Source organism: Gavia stellata, chromosome 19 (genome assembly GCF_030936135.1).
Source record: "Gavia stellata isolate bGavSte3 chromosome 19, bGavSte3.hap2, whole genome shotgun sequence".
In the NCBI taxonomy this organism is placed as follows: domain Eukaryota; kingdom Metazoa; phylum Chordata; class Aves; order Gaviiformes; family Gaviidae; genus Gavia; species Gavia stellata.
Genome location: NC_082612.1, coordinates 2,846,576 through 2,863,970, shown reverse-complemented (window position 1 = coordinate 2,863,970; position 17,395 = coordinate 2,846,576). Strand labels below are relative to the sequence as shown.

General features: G+C 53.5%; 2 protein-coding genes across 2 annotated transcripts; both read right to left on the bottom strand.

Moving 5' to 3' along the window:
* Nucleotides 1-214: 214 nt before the first annotated feature.
* Nucleotides 215-1,015, bottom strand: LOC132318704 (alveolar macrophage chemotactic factor-like). The gene is made up of 4 exons (XM_059826976.1): nt 952-1,015; nt 596-725; nt 343-426; nt 215-239 (listed from the first exon to the last, which is right to left on the bottom strand). The coding sequence occupies exons 1-4, from the start codon at nt 1,013-1,015 to the stop codon at nt 215-217; spliced, it is 303 nt and encodes a 100-aa protein (XP_059682959.1).
* A 2,427-nt stretch (nt 1,016-3,442) lies between these two features.
* Nucleotides 3,443-4,848, bottom strand: LOC104256443 (interleukin-8). The gene is made up of 3 exons (XM_009810892.2): nt 4,761-4,848; nt 4,263-4,392; nt 3,443-3,530 (listed from the first exon to the last, which is right to left on the bottom strand). The coding sequence occupies exons 1-3, from the start codon at nt 4,846-4,848 to the stop codon at nt 3,443-3,445; spliced, it is 306 nt and encodes a 101-aa protein (XP_009809194.2).
* Nucleotides 4,849-17,395: the final 12,547 nt, after the last annotated feature.

Sequence of the window (17,395 nt, the reverse complement as noted above, 5' to 3'; positions counted from 1 at the left end):
GGGGACACCCGGCGCGTGGCCGCAGGGTGGGAGGGTGGGGAAGCAGGGACTGGCATTTTCAAGGGCTTAAATGCGTAAAATGCAAAGGAAAAAGGGGCTCAGGACATCACGCAGCAGCATGCCCCCCTCCGCACCAGAGCAAGGCGACAGCGGGATGGGGGGGGGTCCGGTTTCGGGCCCGGCACATCTGGCTGTCCTGCCAGCGGCAGCTTCCTCAGCGGGGAGCGTCTTTCTTCCTCCTGCCAAAAGCAGAAGGGGGGAGAAACATGTGAAAACCGGTCCCCGCGGGATGCCTCTGGTCCCGCCGGGAGCCCCTTTCGCTGGGGGTGGAGGGGGGCTTACAGGTTAGGGAGGTCCTGCAGGAGTTTCTTCACCCAAAGGGCATCAGGATCCACGCAGACCCTCTCCAGGCTTTTTAGCTTAATCCTAGAAAACAGGCGGGGGGTCAGCACCATCGCTTCCCCTTCCTACAGTGCGGGGGCTCGAGCGGCCGAGCCCCCCCTGCGCTTCCCATAAAGAAAAAGAGCGCGAAACTGGAACAATTCGGGGAGGACGGGGGAGAGCAGAGGGCTCGTGCCCCCCCGGGAACACTTACACCACCTCGAGGCGCCGGCAGCTGCTCCCCACCGGCCGGACCTCGACGCTGCTGTATTTCCGCGGGGAGATGAAGGCCCTGGTCGTCTTGGCGCAGCGGCAGCTCAGGTTGCCGTTGGCTTCCAGAAGAGCTGGAGGGGCACGCAGCCGTGGCTCACGTATTGCCCGAAAACCCACCGCCATCCCCAAAACCCTTTCTGGGTGATACATCTCCCCCCGCCACGTCCCACCAGCATCACCGCACCTCTGAGGTATTTAAACCCCGGAGACGGCTGTGGGATGCCACCTCCGAAAAACCACACAGCCCCCCCCCCAGCATCCTCCAGCCCCACACGTGGGGGGCAGAGGGAGCCTCACCTGCATCCCCGGGGCGGTGGGTTGCCAGCAGCACCCCCAGCAGCAGGGCCGCCCGTGCAGCCATGCCGGCCCCATCCCCGGCCCCGGCAGCATCCCCCTATTTGAGCCGGAAAATAGGAGAAGTGAGGTGGCGCAGGGGGGAGGCCCCGGGGGCCCGCGGGGTTGGGGTGGTTTTTGCCCGGCTCTGTTCCCTGCTGACGGCGCTCGCTGAGCTTGCAACGCCGCTGATAAAGAGCGGGGCTTGGCGGGCACCCGGGCTTCCTGAAACCGGCTCCATTTTCCCCTTCCTACAAAGCCGGGTCTTGTATAGATACCAGTCTTTTCCCCCAACGCTTCTTCTCAGCCCACTCAGCCATACCAGCCTGGAGGTTTTTGGGGTGCTTTTCTTTTTTTCGCATGATCAGATATTACTCATTTGTCCTACAACCGGATTTCCCCCTTGCAAGGCGCATCCCAGCCTGAGCTTTGGTGACATTTGCTTTTGCCCTTTCCCTCTGTGGGTGATGATCCCAAACCTCTGCCAAGCGACCGCGCAACCCAGCCCCTATATTTCCTTATTGGCCTTTGCTGCTTTCAAAAGCCGTACCGCTGCCTGCAAACCCCAGCCCCATCACGAACGCCGATGCTTGGATGTGGGGGCATCGGCTGCATCACCCGCCTCCCCGCCGGCAACGTGGTGTCCTCGGGTCAGCACTGAGGGAGACAACAGGTTATGTCACGGAATCCCAGAATCACTACGGTTGGCAAAGACCTGTAAGATCATCAAGTCCAACCACCAACCCAACCCCACCATGCCCACTCAACCATGTCCCGCAGTGCCACGTCCACACGTTCCCTGAACACCTCCAGCGATGGTGACTCCACCACCTCCCTGGGCAGCCTCTTCCAGTGCTTCACCACGCTCTCAGGGAAGAAATTTTCCTAATATCCCGCCTGAACCTCCCCTGGCGCAACCTGAGGCCATTTCCCCTTGTCCTGTCGCTTGTCACTTGGGAGAAGAGACCAACAGCCCCCTCCCCACAACCCCCTTTCAGGCAGTTGTAGAGAGCGATGAGGTCTCCCCTCAGCCCCCTCTTCTCCAGACTGAACAACCCCAATTCCCTCAACCGCTCCTCATCAGTCTCATGTCTTACGTCGGGAAGGAACTTTGCTTCCCGACGGCTGTGCCGGGGCTGCCGCCCCCTTGTTGGCAGTTCAGGGCTGGGACACCCGTTCCAGCTACCGTCGCTGCCTTGGACAAACCTTTCCCCGCCCCATCTCATTCCTCCGCCTAAAAAGGGTTTTCACGGCGCCGGACATGCGCCTGGGTGCTGCCCCTGTTCCCCTACCTACAGCAGAAATACCTCACCTGACGGATATTGAAATGCACATTTTAATGCCTGTGGCATATCTGTGAAAGAGCATCAAGACCAGAGCACCCAATGCAAATGACGGTAAATTCAGTTCCAGGAAGGCTACGCCGGTGGGGTTTGTCAAAGCTCTGCCGAGTTTCTTTGAAGCTAAGAAATCCAGGGAATATACAACAGAAGAAAAAAAACCCTGAATTTTATTGGACTTGAGCTCTCAGGACAGAGCACGGCACGCCGCCTAATAAAAACCCCAGACACGCACGATGAGCGCTTTGCATGGGAAGAGCCACAGTCGTTCCTACAGAGCCGGGAGCAGCCCCCGGCAGAGAAAGGCTTCACAGTCAACAGGCAAGTAAATAAACGAAGGGTTCGTATTCACGCTTATCCAGGGACCGAACGCAGCGGGGAAACCCCCCCCAAACCTGCCGCGGGCTGGGGTCGGCAGCGAGCTGCCCTCCCTACGGCGGCCGCCGCCGGGGCCGGAGACGGGGCTTTCGGGAAGGGGGGGAAGCCAGGGCGAAGTGGGGAGCAGCAGGTTTGCACGCCTGGGCATCATCTGCCAGCCCGTCTCGGGGCGCTGAGTATCAACTTCCTTAGCAGGAAACTTATTTTTTCTTCCTGCAAAAAGCAGAAGGAGGAGGCATGTGTGGACGCAGAGAAAAGCTGGTCCTGGGGGAGGAAGCTCCTGCCCCAGCTGAAGGAAGTCGCTGCCTTTTCCCCGGGGCAGGCGTCACTGGTGGGGACATCTCCCGGCCGCCCCTACGCTGTGCCACAAACCCCGGCACGACGGAGGAGGGCGGCTTTCCCAGCCGAGCATCGCTGCACTACTGCGCTCACAATAAGCAAACCCCGCTCCTGCCATTTCCCCCCGCCCCCCAAAATAGTTTGTTGGGGTTTTTTTTATTGCCCAAATGTTTTCCGAGGCACAAGCTGGGGAGAGCACAACCCACGGATGGCAGCATTGGCACGCTGAACAACCAAACGCTGCTTTGCGCGGCGAGGTCTCGCCCTTGATCGCTTTGGGAGCGGGTCCCTTGGCCCCCCCCGAGAGCCCCCGGTCCTGCGGGCGCTCCCCAGGACGGCAGATGCGATGGGATGCTGTCCAGGGCCGCCCGAGCCAAAGGGGTTTTCATCGAAGCAACTTACGTGCTAGCAATACGCTTCAGCAGTTTCTTTACCCAAGGGGCATCAGGATTCACGCACACCTTCCCCGAGGTTTTTAATTTAATTCTGAAACGCAACGAGAGTTGATGAGCATCACCCTCCCCTCCGAGGCAGGGTTAGAGCAGCCAGAGCTGATCTGCAAGACTCCGCTTTCGTTTACAGCGCCAGCCGATCGCAGAAAGCTGCTCGCGACCGGGGGGAGCCGCAGGCGGGTCAGGAAAAAGCGAGATGTAACGTATTCCCGTGCGGAGCGGAGACCGCGCTTGAAGCCCGGAGGTGACCGTTCATAGACGCTTTTCTCTGTAGGTTTATGAACGCACCGACGCCGAGCAGTTAAAGCAATCTTACGCTTCTGCATAACGCAAAGTTTAGTCAGGAGAGGAGCAACGAGATAAGGGCTGGACCCGAGATGCTGTTTGCTCTCGGGAGCGTGTTGCATATGGAATAATTGGTTACGACTCATCCTGCCTCGGTGACCAAGGGTGTGCTTCCTCCAAACTGCAAGCACCCCCCACCAGCACGCTCCCCACTAAGCACCAGTACGAGGAAATCCCACTTTCCCTGCTGGGAAGGCTCGTTTAGGTCCCGGGGGGCTCTGGCAGGTCAGCTCGGCTCTGACGTCTCTCAGCCCCGAAGCACGAGCGAGCTTGCCGACGCTTTTGAAAGGCTTTGGTTTTCAGCAAGGGATCGGAGAAGCGGGGCGGTTGCAGAAGAAAAGGCGCAGCGCTGGCCCCGCCGCTCGGCGGGAGCCGGAGGAGAAAGCAGCTTTCCGCCCCATGGGCCACCCGCAGCACTTACATGATCTCTGTACGTCTGCAGGTGCTTCCCACAGGTCTTATCTCAATGCTTTCGTATCTCTTCGGACTGATGTAGTCCGAAGTTGTCTTTACGCACCTACAGTTCAGGTTTCCGTTCACCTCCAGGATGGCTGAGAAAGAGAGAAAGGAGGAACTTACAGAGACAAACAGCGTTATTTAGAGATGCAGCGACTCCGAATCACTTTAGAGAGCCAAAGAAATTGCCCCTTTCTGTCCTTTCACTGACAACGCTTTAGGGACCACGGTGAGAAACCGTTATCTGTGCCTCTACCTCGGCACCCTGCTCTCACGCCGCTCCTGAAAGCTGAACCGGGTTCTAGCGAAGGAGGATGGTCGGCTACGAGAAAAACCCTGGGCTAAGCAGCCAGGAGGAGTCCCTGCTTCCTCCAGCCCCTTTCGGCGCGGGATGCAGGTGATGCCCACCCATCGCGAGGACCACGGCAGGTTGGGCATCTCCGCAGGGACACCAGCAGCTCACCTGCGCGCGCCGAGTGGGACATCACCAGCAGCAGCAGCAGCCACAGGAGCACGGGCGCTCCTGGCCCCATCCCAGCCGGCGCTCGCATCCCGGCGGCAGGCTCAGCCCCAGAGACGGTCTGAGGAACCGGGTGAAGAAACAGCCCTATTTATTTGGGAGGGTCACGCTCTGACACAAGCGGCGAGATTCAAACTTCAGCAGTCGCATCTGACCGGCAGACCGTGAAGAGAGGTGATGTAATTTCTCGGATGCTCCCCGCAGCCGGGTCAGAAGCTGAATTTACAATATTTTTTATTAAAACCAGCCATTGGGACAAATTACATACTTGGATTCCCCACATAATCTTCCCCAGACCCTGTTTCTGACTAGCTGGGTCTGTACAAACATGACCCTTCATTCCCTTTAGCATTTACCCCTCAACCACAAAGAGAGCCCAGAATAAAATCAGAGTGCAAACCCCGGGTAAGCAGGGTTTTTTTAATGCGTGCAGATATTTACATATTTCTTTCTTAGGGCTATAATTCCCCCACGCTATTTTTGCTATATCTTACATCAGCAAAAATGCCTAGCACCGAACCGTGGAAAAATAATGAAGATCAGACCCTTCAAATCTAGCACCTCGCTGGGCGAGTAAAACACCCAGGAAACGCAAGAGATGACTGGTACGGCAGCACCAGCGAAAAGGAAACGATTCCTACATTTGTGACTCGCTGCTGACGTGCACATTTACCAGCAGCGTCTTTCTTGGCACCAGCAGCCTGGGAGCGAAACGCAGACGGACACCAGAGAACGGCAGCGGGAAAAGCAACGGGGTTGGGATGGACTCGAGGATTTGTGAGGGTGAGACCTGAGCTCTCCTCTTACGGTGTGGGGACTGGAGGGAGAGGGGCTGCAGCCCCGCTGTTTCCCTTCCGAGCATCTCCCATCTCTCTGTGTCACATCCAGAGTGCCCTTTGGGAACGTAGGGATCAAATCCCCATCTGGAGACGCAGGGAGCCACGGGACGGCACCAGGGGTAGCTTATGGGGTCTTCCTATTTGGCCCCATTTAGTAGTCCATTACAGCACTTAGGACCTGAAAAAGTCAGGGCTTAGTTAGAGGTGTCCTGCCTGCCTACCGTTTCAGGAAAAGCAGCTTTTAGTACGTTATCAGCTCAGCGGCGCAGTGCGCTATGCGGCCAGCGAGCCCGTTCTCCGTCATTCATGGCAGGGATAATCAACTGGTAGGGAGCAAAGCATTGACACACCAAAGTAGACATGTACGTGGCAGTGAGAAACTGTAGGAGCATATAGAAAGGGAGGTCAGACCATGCACATCCTTACAACGCTGTAGAGCCCCGTGTCCACAAGGCTTTATTCTGGCAACGCCGAGTCCTCCACGCCTTACGCACAAGGGAATACATCGGCGCATTTCGGGGGACCATCGGCTGGCGCTTCCTCCTCCGCACGTTTCACAGCATCTTTTGGGTTTCTCTCAAAACGAGCCATTGAAGGACTAGATCAATGTATTTTGGCAGGCGATGCGTCAGTCCTATAACGCCAACATCTTCAGCTCTCGCACAGGATATTCAAGGGCCACCACTGCAAAGCGACGGCCGCAGCGGCGCCCCGTGCTCTCGGGTTTTAGTGGGATGGGGGCTGCCCTGAATAATGCAAAGTCACAGGCCAGGAAGCAAAAGGGGAAGGGGACACGCGGCCACGATAGCGAGGTGAAGAGGAAGGAAGAGGGCAGAAGAAAAACCATGTGGTCATGCAATAATGTTGTAATTTGGAGCTTTGAAAATCACATCAGTATTTTATACAGTAACAAAATGGTAAACTTAAAAAGTCTTCCACTCAAACTGTAAGCTACTCATCTTTCTCTTAAAAGCTTGGTTTTCCTCTGAGATTATCCAAAATTGTTGTAAAGACCTTGTTCAACAGATCAAGGTCAAAAATGGAGGAGCGAGGAGTTTAACTCCCTGTACATCAGGGTCGCAGAGAGGCCAGGGATAATTTCCATGAGCTATTCCCAAAGTCCTACAGAGGGAATGGGAGCCTTGCTGCTATGGCTGTGGAAAAGGAGTTGGCTTTAAAACTGGGTTTTGTTCCATACTTTCAGGGTTCTTGATTTCCTTGCAGAGAGTTATTAGAAGGAGCCCAACCTGGGACTGGTTCTAGTGGTTTTGCTGGGTCGTGGCAGGGGTCTCTTCAATGAAAAGTCTACAAAACTGTGGGGAAGGCAGCGATTTACAGGGAGAGATGACCCGTCACCTACTCAACGTGCTATGGAGGCACCCCAGAAGTTTCAAAATCTTTCTGAAGTTCATGACTTCAAAATGATCCTGCTCTATAGCCGGGGAAAACCAAGAGAAGTGAAAGTAACTTTCCCCAGAGGTGCACGGTGGAGAGGAGAGAGTTGGGGCACGCGGCCGGCGCTCCAAGCGTGGCTCTTCCACGACTGAGGGAAACCAACACCAGCGCTGGCGGCACTTAAGGAAACTGGTACGGGAAGAAGCTACCCCTGGGAGACGTGCAGAGGACAGACCAAGGTAACTGGTGAGTGAGATCACGCCCCAGATTTGTGTCTATGGGGCAGGTGTCCATCTCCTGTCTGCCCTGGAGAGAAGCGGGAGCTACAGAAGCATGTTTCGGCTGGATGGATTTAGAGCAGTGGCTTTAGAGGGGTCTTGGGTGATCAGTTCAGCCACAGCCACCTCCGTTTTAGCCTGGGGCAGATGTTTGCCCCCAGACCTATGCAAGACCCCAGGTGCTTTCGCTGAAGTTGTCTCCTCCAGGGATGCGCTGCTTTGTGCTGACACGTTGCTTTACGCCCACCCTGGCAACGCTTCTTCCACGACAGTCATGGTGCTCATGAACTCACTCTGTACCCAGGAAGAAACCCACACATCCCTCGGGGGGAGGACAGGAGGGCCTCCTCTTCACCACAAGCGCCGGGGAAGTTGGCCCCTCTGCAGACGTGGCCTTGGCAGCAGCTCCCCTCCAAGTAGGGAAAGTCAACGCTGTTGAGACAACATAACGCGCTCACCCTGGGGCTGTGGGGAAGCAACAGCCATCGTGGCATCCTTTGGGCAGGCCGTGCTGCCCAACGGAATCCCCGGCCCGGCCCGTGGATGCTTCTGGAAAGACAGCCCAAAGCGCGGGCTCAGCTCTGCGATTTCAGGCAGCGGGGTGGCACGGCAGTCACTGCTCACGCGGCTACGACGAGGAACAGAGCATAACCAGCGGTTCCTTTTCAGACGTGCCCTCTTGATTCATACCTAGACGCAGATTTTCATAGCGAAGCCCAGCTCTGGCTCCATCTCCGAAGCGATGCGCTTGGGCTTCCCCCAGGACGCCGGGGTAGTTTGGTGAATCCCCGCCGCATCGCCCCAGAAGATGTGCATTTGCCTAGTGGGTCCTCAAGCCGCTACAAGTTTCTGCTTTGGGTAGGAAGGGCGAAATAAATGTGGACGCGGCGAGAAAGGAGAACTGGACAGAGATACCGTAATCCCAGGGTTTCTGAATCATCTTGATAGTAGTCAGGGTGGTTTTGATGTATGACTAACGCGTATATTGATAAACATTTTGGTGTTTTGTCAGGAATGACAAGTTTGCAGTCATTGCGGGCGGTTAATATTTGTGCATGCTGAGGGCTAATTCTGAAAAGGGAGAAGGAGGGTGAGGATCTAGCCTATGACTATGTTGAAGCCAACCGCTTCCTGGATGCCAGTAATTCAGAAGAGTGGCCGGCGCGTACTGATCTGTGGACTTATCCAGGCCAGTGTCAACTGACACATGTTAGAAATATCCTAACAGCTTCTGTATTTTCTGCAGCAGCTGTACCTATGCAGGCAAGAGTTTGATCTGACTAATTTTTTATTTCTATTATTTTTATTAGATTTTCTAAATTTTTTTACACCCACTGGATCCTCCAGACATCCCTCCTGTGGTACCCAAATCAGACACCTACAAAAAAGCGGTGCAAATACCTCCCAAAGGCCACGACCGTGGCAGGAAAGAAGTGCTCCGCTGCGTGGCTTTGCTGCGCTTCTGCAGCTATTAAACCGCTTAAAAACACGTAATTTAGTGGCATCAAGCCATAGAAAGGCTCAGGCTGGTTCAGCGAGCTCAAAGGTTTCCTTGAAGACACTGAAAAATAGGTGATGGGAAATGAGAGGGGAGGTAGGTGGGCTGTGTGGGGAAAGAAGAGGAGAGCTCATGCTTTTTGGCAGAGGAAAACTGGAGGTTTTACACGCCTGAGCCCCCTCGGAAAGACGAGGATGGAAAACCTGCCACAGCGTCTCCAAACACACGAGCCAGGGATGGAGCGAGAACTTGGTCTGTAACAACAAGGCATCTTCAGAGATGAGTAGAAAATGACCAGAGCGAAGTGGAGCAGGAGAAAAAACGGAAAAAACCTTTTCCACATTTGACCACGATGGGCAGAAACCCAACCCTGATGTAAATGCCGTGGAGATACCAGCTCTCCTGCCCTTCGGTGAGGACCCGCGTGCTCCACAAGCAAGCGCGTAAGGATTCGCAAGAGGCTGCATCAGAGACGCCCGCAGCGAGCAAACCTCTCAGCCACGCTGAAACCATTGGGTTTGTTTTGAGAGAAAGCGAACTTTCAGCACACCCCTCCTTTCTCCACAACTCACCCAGCACTCCTTGCGGGAGAGATAAAAAAACCTTGGGTTTTGGGTTTTTTTGTTTTGTTTTTTAAATTACCCCCCAAAAAACCCCAACTGCAGTGAATCGTCACCACTGTGGTTTGTGGTCCATCATCTGCTTCAAAGATAAAGATGCCTCCTGCCAAAACCTGAGGCAGAGCTGCACCCACACCTGTTTCAGCACCAACCAGCTCAGCACTGCATAAAACCCTGGGGCAGAAGCACCCACGACCTGAGCGCAGCGTTGATTTCTCTCTTATCATACTAAAGTATATCTCAACTGTTCCGTGCAGTGCCCAGTTTTCAGCCCAGGACTCCATCCAACCCAACTGGGATGTCCTCCATCCCCTTGTACCTCCTACGCCTCAAAAACACAATCCTAACCAGCCTGTGTTCATTTATATAAAAAAACCCTTCTTTAGCCCTTTTTTCCCCCCATGTCCCTTCTCCTGGTCGCATCTTAAGAAGAATTGCTCCATTTATACAACTGGCCTTCCTTTCTTCCAAAAAATTACTAGCCCAAATCTGCAGAAATTAACACCAACACCAGGGTACAAGCCCCGGGGAAGGGAGCGACTGACCGGGACGCGTGGGTCTCCAAGACCCTGTGCTGGTGGTTACCAGCTCAGACGCAACTCGGCGGAGTTTTATTTGTACTCTGATGCAAAACAGACGCTGCTTACTGCGGCAGGCGCCAGGTATAGAAGTGAAATGTCAACACGAGAGCACCAGAATTAGCCGAAGCCTAACGAAATCAGTCCAAAATTGGGTCGTTCAAACCACCTACAAGCTCACTGTCACTTGACTACGAGCGAAGGTGCGTGGACTCGCTGGTGACATGGCATGGGGACAAGATCTCATTTCTGGCTCATTTTTGGAGACACCAGAGTGGTGTGATGACACCTCTGCTCTGCATGCCTGCAAGCGGGTGAAAAACCTACTATGGGCATCTTTAAAAGTAGGGCTCAAGGATTTGGTCTGCTGGAGGGCTAAAGAAAAGGAAGACGGTAAGAGGGAGCTTTGAAAGAGAACGGATAAAGAGGAAGGAGAAAGGCTCAGAGCAAGAACAAAAGCTTCATCAGGGTGAGAGAAATTAAGTGAAACTTAAGAAATGTGAATTCGATATTCCTGCCTCCCCAGTCAATCCCGACCCATAGGACCTCTGCGGAACTGCATCCGGCTGCTTTCTGCAGAAGGGAAAGCAATAGTACACGTTCAGCAGCGTGTCAGGGCATGCCACTCGACCCCAGAGCAGGGACAGTTTCTGGGACATCCCGTCCACCCCAGAGATGCAAATGTCCCCAAGCAAGTGCAGGAGAAAATCCCCAGACCGCTGTGCTAATTTGCACTTGCTGCTAGAAAAGCACGCTGGAGAAATGCCCCGGCACCCCTGCGCTTCTTCGCCTGAAGCTCTCGATTTGTTTCGAACATGAGTTAAATCCAAAACGAGCCTAACGTGAAGCAGAGAAGCAGCATTATTCCTCAAAGGCACTCCGGCAAAGCGGAAAGCGCCGTGCTGCCTGGCACGGAAGACGTAAAGCGGGAATGAAACCCAAGGGCTTTACCAGAAAGCGGCGGCGGTGTCGGCGGCTCGGCCGCGGGCCCCAGCTCCCTCTCCGCACATTTGCATGCGGGCGCAGGAACCGGTCTAGACGCTGCAGGTGCCGCTGAGCGAGCGCCGTTAGCGATTTGCATAGGGGCTTCGTGCGACGGTGACGGCTCGAGCCCCCGGCACGGCAGCAGCTCAATGATGAGTTGAAACGAAGTTGGGGTGCGACAGGGAGGGAGCCAATAAATTGCAAGCCGGCGCATTATAAGCGAGACATGCCTGTTGACATGGCCTTGCTGCTCTCATTGCGTAGTTGGTGCAACTTCAACCCCATGTCCTCCACAGCTCCGCCAGCTGGGAGGAAGGTCTCCTGCTTTTAGCACTTGGTTCCTGGGCTAGCAAAGAAGCAGTCCAGGTCTAATTACTATGGCTAGACCAAAACATGCTCCTGGAAACTCCCCCCGCTAGATCTAGCCGGCGCTTCACAAGATGGGAAGTTTCCACCAAACTCAAAGGCGGCCCCCACAACCTCCAGCACCCTTCCCTGGAATAGAAAGAGGACGCTGCAACGCTGGTGAGGATGCTCCAGTGCTTCAAGAGACTTATGCAACGGGTACTAAAGAGAAGAAGCTAAATCAGAGCGGCAGGATTACATCGCCTGCTTGTCCCGCAGCGCCGACGATCCAGCCGCGCCCATGGTGCTGGTGGAAGGCTGGGTATCGAGCACGTCACTGCAGCAGCTCCAGGTTTTAGCTGGCTTCTGTGTCCGTGTCAGCGACCACATCGCTAGCTGGGTGACTGGAGAAAGGAATTAGACCCAGAGGACTGCCAAGATCTGGAGAGAATCACACAAGCTTTCACAGTTGGACCTTTCTGTCCACGACAAGGAGAAAAGAGGTCCCAAAAATGCCACGAGGGTCAGAAATAATGCAAAGATTGTGGTATGCAAGCACATTCCCCCCTCTGTACCTGAGGGAGCAGCTTCCTGAAGGCACATTTTAATTGCTTGAACTGAATTACATCCTATTTGGGTAACTTATTTAGGCAAACACTTAGCAACAGTTCTACCACCAGCCTCCCAAGGAGCATTACGGCAAGGCCTTCTCCCCTTCTCCTCAGAGTCTGATGTCTCAATAAATGCAGGTAGAAGCTGGCAGGCTTGGGTAAAGCAGTAATTTTTTATTTTTGTATTTTTCCAAATATTAGTGGTTTCCATTGTAGTTGAGTCAGTAATTAAGCTGTCTCCACATCGTTTAGCTTGCAGAATAACCCATAACTATTATTTCTGGTAGAGCTAAACATGGTCTTGACCCATTTTCTACTGGTTAAGTCAGAAGACAGTAGCTCATCTTTAGAAAAGTAGCACCTCTTGTTTTCTAGCTTGGCACAAGCCACCTCAACCACAACAACCAACCTCCCCGATATCTAGTGGCACATCTCCGCTTCACACGTACGTTAGTGACTCATTTCCCAACAAATGTCATCTCTTTCCAGACTATCTGGGCTTGATTGCCACAGCATATATGACATTTGCCTCCACTGTTTTCCAGCTGTTCAAAGCAGTATTTACAGGTCTTGTGCTTGCAGTAGCTTGACATTTCCCGTCTGTCTGACTGAGTAACATTAAGTTTGTCCACCCTACTTGCAAAGTTCACCAACCACGCATGAGGTCCAGCTCCCGACCTCAAAGCAAGGGCTCGCCTGATGACGTCCAGTCTGATCAAGTAACCCGAAGGTGACAGAAGGGAGTTGAAAGGTTTTCAAATCCCTGTTGCCCACAGGACCTGCTTCTCCAAGTGGGAATTGCACACAGAGGCCCCAGCCTGGCACATTCACAGCCTGGGACGAGCTACCGAGAGGACGGGAAGCCAGCAAGGCAGGATGACCAGCTAAATGGACCATGAGATGAGCCACAGTCTTGCTCTGAAGAGAAGAGATGCAGAGAAGCCACCAGAGCACTAGTCCTTGCAATGCTCAGCTGCCTACACCAAGATTTGCTCCACAGAGCTGGTACTGTTTAAGTGACACGGTCAAGGGAGAAGGACGTGCCCAGCTACTTTTGAGAACCTCACTAGCCCCGGGCGGTGGGTTTTTCTGCCTGCCACATCTACCGACGCCGCTCCAAGTCCCAGGTCTGCTGGCAGCAAGGCAAAGTACCTGTAAGCGCAGTCTGGAGCGCCAAAATGTGCTAATTTTGGAAGAACTCCTTGGTGGGGCAGGAGAGGGAGCGATGGTGCCAGCCGTGGACTGGTACAGATGAAGGCTCGCCATCCTGCCAGGGTTAATCACCACCGAGGGGCTGCTGTCGAGGGTCACGGGGGTCCGTGAGGGGTGGGAAGCTACCCAGCTATTAAAAGTTTATTGGGAAGGAGAATTATGAGATAGGTGGGAAATGGCTGTGGGGATGGGGCTGGGCATGGCGAGCGGGGGTGTCCCACCTCCCGGGACATCTCGGTCACATCCAGCCACGGGTGCTGGAGGGACCGCCGTGTGCCAGCCCCATCCGCCCTCCCCTCCCAGGTGGGCAGTGGCACATCGCACCCAGCTGCTGGGGGATGATGTTTCTGGCTGGGGTCCCAACCCCAGTGCAGCACAACACACTCGAGTATATCGCTTCTGCCACGAGGCACTTCGTACCCTAACATACCAGGAACGGACCCAAACTCGACCATCAGGCTTGGGCTTACACCCGGAGTTGTTATTTTCATTAATGTCCACTTAATGTTGCGAGGCCTTTCCTTATCCTCTTTTTGCCAGGTGTCTCCCCACCTCTTCTCCTTGGGGAAGATGCTTTCCCCACATTTCACCCGCAAGCCACCTCAGGAGTGGTTATATTAGTATAAAAAGCAAGCCAAGAACGACTGTTCTCTAGCAACGAGCAGAAGCGCACATGGTAAGGAGGGGAAATCCAGGTCTTCACTGAGAAGGAACCATGTCGCTGCAATACAAGTGTCTTTTGGGGAGATGAGCAGCCCTCCCGCCCTCTGGAAAGCCCCTTCTCAACCATTTCTCTTGGACTCAGCACCCCTGAATCAGCACTTTGGACATCAGAGCCTTGCGGACGCTGCCAAGCCAAGGCAGCTACCCAGGGATGATCTCAACAGAGAAGGAGAAACGCGAGCCCAGCTTCTGCAAAGGACATAAATCTCGCCAGCTAAAAGAATCGATATCGAAAGGAGCTGTCTTGCAGCTGAAATAATCCAACATCGCTTCACGTTTGGGGGGGATGAAAGAAAGGCTGGTCGAGCTCACAAGTCATGCTCAAGGCTGGAAGGTCAGCAAGCTCACGCCTGCCGCGTGGAAATGGGGAGGCAGATAAAAGGGCAGCAGGCAGGGAGAGAAGAAAGACAGGGAGATACTGGAAAGCGAAACCAAAAAGCATAAACCCATAGAAGCCATGAAATCTGCTTTGATCTTTCCTCAGCTTTTATCTCGGTTGTTGCTTATGAAACACACCCTAAAAACTATAAAGGCCTGAAAAAGTCACATCTATCACAGGGCACAGCCTTAGGCTGGATCCAGAACACCCCTGAAGCTATTTGTGCATCTCCCTTCCCTTTCATACCCCACCTTCCCGCAGCTCGGGTGATCGCCTCTCGCAAGCACAGACTAGAGCATCTCCCGGCTTGAGGTTTTGTTGTGCAAGAAAGGTTTTCCATCCCAAACCCGAAGCTTCCCACCTCCGTTAGCCATGCGCAAATGGACAACAGGGAAAAAGCGGTTTTTACCCCACCAGACTGATTTTTCAGGGGTACACGCGGAGGAAGCTGATCTAGGGAGGAAAGCTCCCTGCTTCATCTCAACCTGCAGAGGCGAGGTATTCCAGTTAACTTTCTCTCCCGCAGTTCATTTCCCAGCGCTCCAGAAAGGATTCATTACTGCTCTCCTCCTCCCCCCACCATCCTCTCAGCACAGCGATTTATTCCCGTAAGGTCGGAAAGGACCGTTACAGTCCCGTCTACGTTGGCAAGTAGCCTGGACCAGCACGACACCTGCAAAGCACTGACCAGCCTGAAGACCGGGCATCCAGACTCTATGCACGTATCAGGGGCTTTTTCATTTCCATTCTTGACTCAGCCTAGTCCGGTCCTGCAGACCGAACACCCGCTGGAGGCTGGCCCGTGGCCGGTCTGCTTCATCGTTCCGTTTAGTTTTGCCAGAAGGGAACCGAGTTCATGCCCTTGAGGACCACGCCGTAGGATGGAGCACAGCACTGTAAGCGGGGATACTGGGGATGTTTGGTCCAAAAAAAAAACCCCCTCCAAAACAAAAAACCCACCCAGCCCTAGCGATCCAAACCGAAACACTAACGTAAACACACCCTAAGATTGGTTCAGCCCAGATTGCCTCATCATAGCGAGCCCCAGACTGTTTCTTCATTCAGGAGCATGTAGCACCAGCAAAAACGGAGAGAGGGGCACCCGTGGAAAGGGGGAGCACATGTTCTCTCTGTCCCGTGGATGTGGCGGAAGAGATGGGAGGGGGACATTAGTAAGCTAAATAATGGCATGGGTACTACAAGAAGCAATATAGCCATTTGCCACAACCCCGTAGGAGGATTCAGCTATCCCTCTTTACAATTGCCGCGTTAATCCCGCATTTGAACACAACTATATTTTTACAACAGGAAGAAAGAGGCATTACTATTCAGAGTATGAAAACCCCATGACATGCAAAGGACCGGATTAGCTTCTGGGGACCAGTTGGGAAATACCTGGCAGCAAGACCATGCACGCCCTGGCCGCATGGAGGGGGAGGAAAAAAAAAAAAAAAGAAAAAAAGAAAAATCACACAGCTTGTGGTAATAGACCCACACCGCTAACATCACTACAGCAGAGCAGCTTTACAGGCTGCACAGAGCATTACATAAGGCATGTCCTGGGTTTTTTGAGGTTCATTCCCACCTTAGAAGTGCATGCAAATAAAGGAGAACCCAATGTCTTGCCAACTGGCTTTCCCTTAAGCTTCCATCGTGAATCGAGATGTTGACCTTGATTCAGCACAGGAGTCTGCACATACGATAAGATCGTGCCTTGCACAGCACTGGAGAACCTAAGGCTATGATGGGTCAGTGATCATCATAACAGCTTAAAAATTATCTGAGAGTGATTTTTAAAACCTACGTGGAAACACAACGTCTTTGCATTTTAGTGTATATAATCACCATAGTTGACTTAAAACCAATGCCTAACGGGAGTATCTCCTAATTCCAACCTCTGCCTAAGAAAAAGAAGGAAGACAGCTGCGTTGAGAAGTCAAAATCGCGGAAGGAGCCAGACAAACTGGTCAGACCTTGGAAACCAAAGGGCACCAGGCTGCACCGGACCGCAGCCAGAGTAAAAGACATGCCCTTCGGAAGCGCGTGCTTCGCAGCAGCCAAGCCGGCCCTTCGCAGACTGAAACACACGCATGGCTGGCCCTGACACCATAATGCATGTTTTCTGACAAGGCGTGCATTTACGGCCGAAGATGCACGGCGTTGCAAAACGAAGATGCTAATAGGGTCAATACAGAGTTAAAGGCTTATCTGGAGGTTCGACGATTGAAAGCAGAAAGAAGTGCAGTGTCTGCTGAGCACTGCAGATGAAACCCTTCAGGTTTGTTATATCCTTCACACATTTATAGCCCTGCTGACTACTTGAAGACTTAACAAGGCATTTAGATGTGTTGTGTGTCTTTGATCTGATAAAACCATCCATACAAAACAGTCAAAAGGCACATTCACAAAGGTCTGAAGGCAAGCACCGAAGACGACGCAGTTTGAAATACCGCTTCTGACTACACGGACACTTGCTCAGGTTATTTTCCAGGGCTCAGAAGGGGAAAAAAAAAACCAAAAAAGACATCTTAAAATACTTGTATTGAACAAGTGACCCCGCCATTCAGCCACAGAATCCCAGAATCATTAAGGTTGGAAAAGACCTGTAAGATCATCAAGGCCAACCACCAACCCAACCCCACCATGCCCACTCAACCATGTCCCGCAGTGCCACGTCCACATGTTCCTTCAACACCTCCAGTGATGGTGACTCCACCACCTCCCTGGGCAGCCTCTTCCAAGGCTTCTCCACTCTCTCAGTATAGAAATTTTCCCTAATATCCAGCCTGAACCTCCCCTGGTGCAACTTGAGGCCATTTCCTCTTGTCCCGAAACTCTTGTTCTCTTGTCACGTGAACCTGTTCATTTTTTTGTCCAAAGTAAGCCAGTACATCAGCAAACCATCTGCCGCAGGCTGGATTGGACAAAAAAACCAAATATTATGGAAGGCACGATGGGCTGAGCTGGGTGCAGGGAGGGAGCACCCAGAGCCAGAGGGTGCTGAGCTGCAGCCAGGCAGCGAGGTGCACACCCCGACACTCCTGGTGCCTCGGGGCATAACGGGGACGCTGGCACCGGCTTTGCGGAGAGGCTCCCAGCCGGGGAAAAAACCTTTC